This window comes from Salminus brasiliensis, chromosome 5, assembly GCF_030463535.1.
Source record: "Salminus brasiliensis chromosome 5, fSalBra1.hap2, whole genome shotgun sequence".
NCBI lineage: Eukaryota > Metazoa > Chordata > Actinopteri > Characiformes > Bryconidae > Salminus > Salminus brasiliensis.
Genome location: NC_132882.1, coordinates 15775270 through 15786536, shown reverse-complemented (window position 1 = coordinate 15786536; position 11267 = coordinate 15775270). Strand labels below are relative to the sequence as shown.

Here is an 11267-nt window from a genome sequence, read left to right as displayed (position 1 = left end):
CTGACGCCTCTGTCTCTGGGCGTCCTCCTGCTCAGGCCCACATTGCTATGGTTAGGCCTGGCTGCTGAAAATTAACCCTTTCTAGTTGAGACCGATGTTACCTGGTTATTAGCTTATTTAAATGGGCATTTCCACCGATTTATCCCAGATATTGTCGATAAACAACAATTGAAGTGAGATTGTTTGAAGTGAAAAGTATATTTTAGTGTGATGGTGATAGAAAACAGGGCTCCTACAGCAGAACAACATTATTTGTTACTCAGGATAACCAGTAAATCTCAAGTCCTTTGAGTTTTCAAAATAAATAGCACATTTTCCCTCACAATGTCCTGCAAATACAAACTCATGGACATTGGCACTTTCAGTATAAATTACAAGGCCAATGGTGGTTCAACAGAAAGTTCATTTAGTTTATTATTTTAGTTCAGTTTGGGTCTGGAAAATTGGCCTAAAGTGTTTTTTACAGCAAAACCCATAATTCTAAAATAAATGCAGCTTTAAAATCGTGCTTCTATCAAATCCACATGAACAGATTTCATGCCAATGTCAACATTGACAGTCACACAGTTGGTCATGGGTTCTTCAGTGACGTGAGCTGAAACTGAGCCGGTTTGGTAGGTTACAGTCACTGTACATATAGAAAGGAGGCAGATCAGTCCTGCCACGTTTTTGCGGTTGCTTGATCTGACAGAAGAAAATAACAGGCTTGTATTGCTAACACTCATTTATGAAGTGGGATGGTTCATTTCATAGCTGTGGTTTTGTCTGTCTAGGCAGAATTAGGGACGAGGCTGTGAGGATCGTATTTACAATGGGCCCTAACTAAGTCTGGATCACTAATAATGGATGATAATACCAGTTGACACCTGGGAAACTGTGGTCACGAATGGCCTAACTGCCTGCATGCCTTTCTTATGCCTCAGACAAGTTGAAGAAGGCCGAGCCTAGTCTGACGCCAACCCTTTTTGTGTTGAGAAAATAAACATAACAATAAGCTCTCAGGCAACAGATAACATCACCTTGGGTCCAGTCGCTATGTCAGCCTAGGAGAATGTGAATATTTATTACAAGGAAACCCTTCCCTCATTATAATCAACAAAAAGATGTTAGGTCTTAACCATAGATGTTGATTGCTGCTTTGAGAATGTTAAAATTTACACATGTAGGCTATAAAAATAGTAAATATTAGGCTATACAATTATTAGGTAATAATGTTAACCCCTTTAGGTTTTATAGTGAAATGAAAAAAAAAATCTACAATTTGTTCAAGTCAGGGCCTGATTCCTTTTTGTCTTGATTTTGTAAAGATAGGCAAGCATAGTTGGGTATCCTAATGAGTAGACAATTTTCTTTTATGTTTTTAAAAATCATATGTACTGTATGTATGTACTGTATTCTTCAATACTACCATGTCATACATGGTATTACAGTGTCAATATAATTGCAACAAACATGTTGCATAGTTGCAGTGTCTGGGTGTGTGCACTGCCATTGCCTTATAATCTCAGAAAAAACAACAAGGAAAGAAACAAAGTAGGCTTACGTGTCTTCATTTATAATTTTATTCGAAATCACTGATTTGCATTTAGTTTGTGGAAAAATAGTGTCTACACAGTGATTACAAACCGTCCATGCGGTTGTGAAGATGTATGAAAATCTTAATTACTAAAACCATTAATAAAATCTTCTGAAAATAGTAATTAAAGTAAATAAAGTTTATATAAAATGCAGCTTTGGCTCAACGCAAAACTCAGATCCACTGTGTCCACTCAGATCCGTACCTGAAAGAAAATCGTCAATAAATCATTGGCTCAGCACAATGAATCAACAACCAGAGGCAGGATTTCAGATAGGGTTCCTGCATTTCTTCCGAGTGCTGTAGTTCAACCCCATCTCTTCAGCAAGCTTGTGCAGGACATGCTTGGTGATACACTTGGAACGGCTCTTGCCACTCGTCTTACAACAGCTCATATGCTTCCACAGGAATTGACTACACACCTCGTCCACAATGCTGTCCATCTGAAACAAAACAAAACAGGGATATCTGATCAATAACTGACAGGTTAGATGTCCTGTAACACTAACTGCTGAACAATACGCTAAGAGCAGAAAGCAGCACAGTAAATTATAAGATAAGTGTACAGCATTCAGTAACACATGGCAGATCCAAAGAGGGATTAAGAACTTGAGAGTACCCTGGGCTCAAGCACCTTTAAGCCCCCCCCACCCAAACACAACAACATAAGAAACAAACAAATAAATAAAACAAAGCATAAAATAATGTAAATGCACACTTAGCAACATAAATTTGCCTTTTCTATTAACAAAATCATATTCATTTTCACACAGTTTATGCTTTTAATGTAAGATTTTATATTCCCATTATAATCCCATTTAAATCCTATTAGAATAACATGCTATGACCTGAGATAATGATAATGGGCCTTATGCAAAGCTATAATGTAGTAGTAGCAGCATAGTAGCATAGTGCAAAAACAGAAGTGCAAGAGCAAAATATATATATACACACACATATACACAAACATATATATGACAATAAGCTAATTACAGCAAGATATAGGTATAAAATATATAGAGTACAGAATATGTATAGTCATATAGAAATGATACAGAATATATATGTACAATGTATCCAGTGTATAGTGTACAGGATATTGTGTATTAGTGAATGCTAGGTATAAATAAGTCCAGTATATGCAGTATGTTCATTATATATGGGCAGCAGTGTTTACAGACAGAGATCCATTATAAGAGCATACCTGTGAACAGTTATGTGGTTTAAAAACACATCATGAATCTAATGTAGGCTTGGTATGTCTTCAAGAACAAATTTAGGAAAGGTCTAAAAAAAAAAATGTGAATGAGGCCCCAAGTCCTGCTGCCCAGTCCATAATCCATCCCCGGGTCAACAGTATCATAAACGATTAAGCAGAAATGTGCTTCAATACGCACCTGAGTCTGTAAACATGCAGAATTCTTCTCTTCCACTGAACTACAGCACTGTTTAGACATCTTATCTGCAACAATCTGCCAACTTCCCACCCTAGAGGAAATGTATTAAAATATTATTTTCTCTAAACCATTCATTTAAGACTGAAACTTGTTGTGTAACTACACTTACATTTACAGACCCAGAACCCAGTCATCTTGCCATCATATTGACCTACTTACACATCCTTACACATGATCATGTTTACAACTTTAAACACACCAACTTCAAGAACTGACCGTTCACTTAATGCCTAATATATCCCACCCCTTGACAGATGCCACTGTAGATGAAGAAAATCAATGCATTTTACTTCACCTGTCAGTGGCATAAATGTTATGGCTTATTAATGTATATTTCTAAAAGGAAAAACATGGCACATAAATCCCATAGGCTTCCGCAAACATAGTATCCTTGTACAAATGGAGCATAAAACAATAGGTCAGACATATATTGTCAATGTGTAGCCTAAATTATGAAGGAGTAATATAAATATATTACTATAAAATATATTTCAGCATAAATCTGTATTTATCTATAAGCCTGTTTGCTTGTAGCTTGTGTCCCACTGCCTGAAAGGGAAACATCTGATCAGTGATGTATAGAAATACATTAAACTGAATGTGAAGCAGTAAAATAGTCTTAGATTAATAACATTCATCACTTTATTAGCAGGATATGCATGTTTCTAAATGCAATTTCCTGCCTTGTTCTATGCTCTGTGAGACACAGCTTATATACAGTATTTTACTTTAGAAGCATTTCACCAAAAATACTTAAATTCTTATAATAAAAAATATGATCAAAATGAAAGAAGACAATCTTACACTCTCTGCATCCTGTTATAAGATCTGTACATATCACAGAACGTGTCAAGAGAAGGGCGTGCTTGGTAAAGAGTTGTAATGGCACTGTTGAGGCTGTAGTCTGGATTTGTGGCAGCAGCAGCAAAACAGTTATACTGTTCTTCTCCTTTGTCCTTTTCACAACAGCCAAACTGCTTAACGTCAGCCGTCATCTCATCTGTACAGAAGTCATCAACCATCATCTTCCACTACAGCAGACAGAGTGGAAGAGGCAGTGCAAATGTTACTTGAACCCGAGCCTTTGTAAGGTCATCTATTCAGGAGAATCACAGCCTAACCCTGACATTAATTACAAAGAATCCTCATAATTTAGTAGGCCTGTTCAGACATGTTACCCCTGCAACAAACGTTTACAAACACACACCTTCATCTCTGCACAGGACTGCTTGTCTTTCCTCTTCTTACAGCACTGACTGAAGCCTTTTTCCAGATCAGCGATGACCTTGGCCTGATGTGCCATCTCTCTGTTGGTTTTTTTACGCAGCAGACATTTGGAGAAGTACCACCACTGTTGCTTGTGATTAGCACAAACTGATTCGATGTTGTCAGAGTTAGGACGGCCAGGGGGAAATACGATGTTCGGGATTCTTTCTCTTTTTGCTCTGGGAGCGAGGAGTGATCTGTGGTGAACATATACAGCAAAATCAGTTCATGATCACTACATCCCTACTACACCCTCAATTTAGAACTCACTCTGACAAGAAAGTCAACATATACAGTATAGAGCAAATGTTTTGGGCACCTGTGGAAATTAGAATGAAAAAGCTCCTTATCGGGTCAGTATGTGTTTATATACTCAGTCAAACACATATATTAGAATAAATACGTCACTATGTTCATTAAAACATCAACACCTGGTTTGGCCAATTCATATGTTTGCTGGGTGCATCCAGAGATCTGAAACCAAACTTTGTTCTTTAAACTAGCTCACAAGATCTCAGCTTTCTTCAACATGGGAAAAATAATAAATAATAAAGGATAAAATAAAAAAATCTAAATTTTGGGGTTATACAAAGGTTCTAGCCCATTCCTTGCATCCATATTCTAAATCACTCATTACAAGTTCTTCACTGGGTCATCAGGAAGGCACCTCCCTTCATCAGTGTTTCGCTGAAGTAAGCCCACGACACCTCCAGGACCCACTACCCTCACTTCGCAGAACTATTACTTAACCATCTTCATAACTGTATAACCACACTGGCCTCCCAGACAGGAAAAAGTCCATATTAGCCCCATGTGGACTCTACATACTACAACAGCTACCATACGTACTACACACTCACACTACATTGACAGAAATCCACACTGGCCTTCCTGGTGGCCATACCTAGCCCCATTGGCACTGTTAATACATGCTCAGTGCCGCCGGTTCTGTGTGGATGTTATACACAACTTCAATATAATACAATTATCCAGTATAACACACACACACACACCTTTGCTTCTGGCAGCTTCTGGGGTTAAAGTTAAAGTCATCAGCCATGGAGGGGATGTCGGCCCATGACCCAAGGCCAGAAGGCATGTATGACTGCAGGTTTGATGGGCTTTCTTTCTCAAAACAAGTCCATTTTCCTGATCCGCTTTTCTTGCAGCAGTGATAATGGCTGGTCTTAACTGAGAATTCCTCATCACAGAAAGCGGAAAGTGACTTCTTCCACTGCAATACAAAAATGTGGGAACATTACTGATCTTGGAGAAGGAGAAGGAGAAGTTGACAAATCTAAGAAAAACAAATTAAATACTAGGTGGTTAAACAGTGTTTGGGGGAGGAAGGATACAGAGAAGGAGAGAGCGAGAGACTGTATTTGAGCACACAGTCTCACAGTGTGTGTGCAAGTGATATCAGTCAAGGCTGAACATTGTTTTGTCTATGTGTCACTTGAAAACAATGAGAGACCAACAAGGTGATGGAGGACTTTACTCCACAGAGCCTTAATGCCTGTTTACCATAATACACTTTGTTTGGTTTGTTATAATTAGCACATTCAGATAGATAATGGATAATGGACAGGGATGACAACAATGTACCAACAAATCAGCAGGAAGTGGCATGACAAAACATTTCAGAGAACTTTGCAGAAGACTTTCTTAAAGCCTATATCCTATTCCTATAAGCCTATATCAATATCTATTTAGTACTAATAAAGAGTAAAGGTAAAGGTATTTCTAAGGCTAATCTAACTATTTATATAAAACTATTCATACTGGCTAACAACTGGAGTTAAGGAGTAGCAGGATTTCATATGAAGGTCAGTACGGTATAATGGTACACAGGCAATTTGGGCCACAGGCAGACTTAGCAAGCCTTTAATGCATTGTAGGCATAAAGTGTCAAAGCAGACCTAAAAGCAGCAGCTGTGCAGCTTCAACTAGGTCAGGCCTCACCCCCTTGCTAACATTAGGAGTGTTTAAATCACAGGTGACTCAAACATACTTATAAGTGAGAAATCCTGCCTGATTCAGCCCAGTTAATCCAAGTGTGTACTGTAACAGCGCGTGTTCTTACCGCTTGCTCGGCACAACACAGAATCTGTTCCTCGTCCTCAGTCCCGTTGCTACAACACACAGAGAACCAGGACTCCAGCTGGTTGACAGCATTTGCCTGACGAACCATGTAGCCATAGTTGCTGCTAGGTAGTGTCTCCTTAGGATATCGTGGGCGCTGGTTACTATAGCGACAGATGGCTTGAACGTTGTTGGTGTTCGGCCGGGCAAGAGGGAAAGGGATCTGTGGGGGTCCCATGGAACGCGGACCGAACATAGGAGGACCTGAGAAACCAGGACACAAGGACAGACAGAGACGAAGAGCAAAATTTGACCGAAGGGTGACGACAGGAAGTAATTATTAAGTAATGGAATTTCAGAAAGTAGGACAAAGACTGCAAAGGTAAAAAACTGCAAAGATTATATCAGGCTGAACTATGAAACTTTTTGAGCCTGGATGGAATTATGCATGTTGAATAGAGAAGACTGAGAATTTGGTGACTAGAAACACACAAATCATGAAAAATAAACCACCTGCTGGATGGGGTCTCTGCATCTCGGGAATGTCCACATCTTTTTTCTCAAACATGTCTGAGTCCAGCTCAGTGAGACCTGAAAACAGACCATATATCATATAGAGACTCTCTATATTAGCAAAGTGTTCTTATAATATTTCCATAAATAGCGCAGTTAAAAAGGTTATTTCCAAAACAGACTTATCCCACATCCTACTGCACTGAAACACACTGCAGCTGCTAGCTAAAGAAGGGCAGTGCATTTGCATACTGTACAGTGTGTACTGTGTCTACTCTTTTTTAACATAATGAGTACATTTTATTTGTTTTCACTAAACCCCTTATTAACCTTAATATTGCTTTACTGTTCCTAAAGACTGAGCGCTCATGGGAGGAAGTGGGGTAAATATTTAGCCTTCTTGAAGGGTTTCGGAAATTGCTAATACCATTTTTTTTGCTTAGTTTTTTTGTTTTTGTTGTAATTGACGCATGGGCAAATAAGCAAATTAGTATTTACACAATATTTACACAATGTTTTTGGTATGTATACAGCTCTGGAACAAATGAAGAGACCACTTGGTTTGGCAGCCATTTTATTCCAGGCATTTCATCAAACAAAGCTGAGTTACCTGAATTTGCAGACTATGAATGGCATAAAGTCACCCAACAGCAATGTGAAAGCCTGCTAAGACATGAAAGCTGTGATTGGCAGTTAAGGTTATTTCACCATAGTGATTTTTAAATGCTCTGAAAGTTCAAATATTACTACTGTGTTGTTTAAATTTGAATAATAATAACATATTTGCATTATAATTATTATAATAATTTCTTTGCATTATTTGAGCAGTTGTTTTTTTAACAGTTGTCATTTCTGCAAAATAAATTCTCTAAATAGCAATATTTTTATTTGGAATTTAGGGAAAATGTCCATGGTTTATGAAATACAATGCAAATGTTTTCCCTAAACACATACAAATTTCCCTAAACACATATAATTTGACATATTCTGTCTGTATATGTGTGTGTGCATGTGTATGTAAATGCATATATATATATATGTTGCTGTTTTGTATCTAGTGATGATGATTACGATAGGCTATAGTTCTACTATGTACTATTCTCAAGATAAAAAGTGTTCATCAAAAAAAAAGAATGTTTTCTTAAACCAAGCCAACCATCATTTTCCTGACAACCTTATTTATCAAGATTTTTGAGACGTCAAAACAGATTATTACTGTTGTCTTTTGACCATTAGGCTGAAACAAATATATAAAAGTATAAAATTATCAGCAGAAAAAGTATTTTTTAAAAATCTGCAGAAATCCGTGTGTGTTTATGTACTTCAGCAGTTTCTGTGCTCTGTTGTACCAGTTTTCCCATCTGCTTTCAGCTGTTAAACACAACATTCCACACTCTTAATGCAGTAGTAAAGTGCATCTACACACGGCATGCTGTTCCCATAGACTCTATTCAGAGTCCACAATCTATGCGAGCTCTCTGTTCAGATGAAACTTTGTGGCCATTTAGATGTTCTTGCTGTGTGTTCATCTCAGCCTGTTAAGGCTGTATATCAATGAGCCTTCATCTAAAGGGGCTTTAATAGTCAGCAGCACTGGTGGGACAGTAAGCAGTTAAGCTGTTTGCATGGTGACCCTTTGCAATGCGCCGGTTTCCTGTGAAGTAAACTCAGCATTTGTTTGTTCTGAGTGCGAAAAGCTCCAAGACTTACTTTCAAGGCTGTAGATGACAGCAAACGGAAAAAATGTCTCACGTAGGTAAACTGTGGTCAGGGAATCCATATGTTTAAGCGATGGACTCACATCTCAGAAAAATGCTTAGATTTCTCCAATTAACACAAAGTTCTTAAGAAGAATAGATTTGATGTGTTTATGACAAACAACTGAAGGTCTCGAGAACCTTATCACAGGAAAATGGGATAAATAAAGTAACATAGCTTCTCAGTGCCTCCATAGATAGCCTTTAGTTACTATATATATATATATATATATATATATATATATATATATATATATATATATATATATATACACACACACACACACACACACACACAATGCACTGCCTATTGGCCAAAGCTACCTTGGATCTATGCAGGATCTATGCAGAGGATTGTGAATAATTGCAAAAAAACAAAAATCAGGCATTTTAGTGAGGTACAGTTCCCAGTGTAAATAGTCAATACTGTAGCACCCAAAGAATGCAAACTAATCAATCCATATTCGAAAAAATTATGTTTAGGCTTACCAAAGAGTGAAAACTCAACTGGCTTCTGTAAATCTGGAAACAGAAACACAATGCTTTAATACATTAATATTGAAGATAACACAAGCTTCCTTGTAAGTGATCAGCTTTCTCAGAAGACCAGTGTATTTACTGATCATTATAACTACAATGACCACGAATTTAACTGTAGATCATAATTCGTCATGCAGACAGTGCCAGTGTTGGTTTGTGATGTGCTCTGTATTGGATCGAAACTAACTGGTTTATTGGGGTCTGGTGCTGGTCTGGTTTGCTGGTGTATGATATTACTAGCAGGGCAGTGATTCAGATTATTATAGATTATGTAAGAAACTAAAAAAACATTCATTTGTTACATTATGTCAGCGGACATATATAAGTGTTTTTATATATATATATATATATATAATAGTTCTGAATGGCATTTTCGCACACCATGCTGGAAAGGCAAGCTGAAGATTCTCCACCGGGAGGCGCTGCTACACTCAACTAACTCTTCATTAGTCATTAAAAGAGAAAGACAAAGTCAGGACGAAAATCAACAGCAAAGTGATCCTTTTTAGACTGTAATGTAATCCTTAATGTAAACACACTATTTTTAAATGTTTTAAATGCTACATTTTAAATGTTAATTACTTTTAACAGATTACAGTTGCTGTTTTTTGTATTTTGATAACATGACACCATTTACATTCACATATTCATTACTACCCAACCCTGGTATTACAGGACTAGGTTAGCTACTATAGTCAAACATGAGGACGCATTCTCGAATTACACGGCCACTCAGGGCCCCAACGCCACCAGGGGGCCCCCCAAGAGCACCAAGCTATCATGATAAAAAAAATACGTTTTAAAAATAACATTGGATAATAAAACGATGGTATTGCACATGTAAAAATGATTTTTTTATATTCAGTCATTTTCTAAAAAGTGTCACACCAACACATCAATTTCTGCTGTTGGCTGCTGCCTCTGTTAGGCAAATGCAGATTTGCACCACTTGCGTTGATAAAGGCGGGGGCGCTTCAGCATACTGCACAATATCTCTCTCCCTATGAAATAATAAACCATGTGGTGCTGATGTGGTGGTATGGGGGCCCCAAAAATCTGCTAAGGGGCCCCATACGGCTTGGGCTGGCCCTTAGAGGATGTGTTGGTAAGGTAGTATGAGATGGTGAGCTATATGGTCACATCTGACTCAAATGTCAAACTACCTTTTTTGTTTGTTTTGCTTTTGAATACGTTAAACCAAGTTAATTGGTTTATTACAATCATAACTATCAACTTCATCTGATGTCCCTTTACCGGGAGAAAATCGCTGATGTGCAATAAAAAAACATGTATCTCCAAAATGGTGACTTTATAGGAATTTATAGCTTTATAGTTTGTTCCAGGTGATTTAGAGCACTTCTGTTGGATATTATTTCAGAATTATTCACACAGTGTACAGAAGCAGCTACAGGGTTCAAACCCTGGAGAAAACTAAAAACTAACAAGACAAAAAACCTCTGTATATATATATATACACATAAGTGGACTGCAGAGATAGAAAGTACATACCTTCCTCCAACAATTCCCTCAGGTCGAAAGTAACTTCTCTTTGACCCAGAAAAGGCTCTGGAAAAGTGGGGCAGAACGTGTGTGTTAGACAACAACGCGCTGCCAGATGTAAGCGCGCCGAGCGAGTAATTCTGAGGAACAGGCAAACTGCTTCCAGCCAAAGCCCAGCGGGCCAAACATCTGGACAAATCTGAACCCTTCCGATGTTTACGGTCACAGAAACACACGCCAGTCTAAAGAAGAAGACGAGGAAGAAATAGAGGACTACTAGAGGAGAGCAGACCTGTGGCAGTTTATGTAATCTCGCATGCAGGCTACCAGCTCAGACCCTGAACACACTTCACATCTTCGCTCCTAAATCCTGCTGCTCCTGCAGCTCAGTGTCAGCAAGACAACACGGACACGGCTTTAAAGACGTCCAGATCGCTTACCTTCCTCCGCCACCACCACCACCACAAGCACCACCAGCAGGAGCAAACACCGCCGCGGAGCGCCCATCGCTGCTTCTGACCGCCTCGTCCACTGCTTTCCCTCTGAGGGATCTTCGGGCGACGGCGCTCCTCTGCC

The 11267-nt window shown here is 38.5% G+C and overlaps 1 protein-coding gene across 1 annotated transcript; it reads right to left on the bottom strand.

Moving 5' to 3' along the window:
• Positions 1–1544: 1544 nt before the first annotated feature.
• On the bottom strand, positions 1545–11267 carry ecm1b (extracellular matrix protein 1b). The gene is made up of 10 exons (XM_072679590.1): positions 11132–11267; positions 10701–10757; positions 9141–9173; positions 6895–6972; positions 6383–6645; positions 5313–5533; positions 4241–4496; positions 3838–4064; positions 2974–3064; positions 1545–2019 (listed from the first exon to the last, which is right to left on the bottom strand). Exons 1-10 carry the CDS (start codon positions 11196–11198, stop codon positions 1846–1848), a joined length of 1467 nt encoding a protein of 488 aa, XP_072535691.1. The 5' UTR covers positions 11199–11267; the 3' UTR covers positions 1545–1845.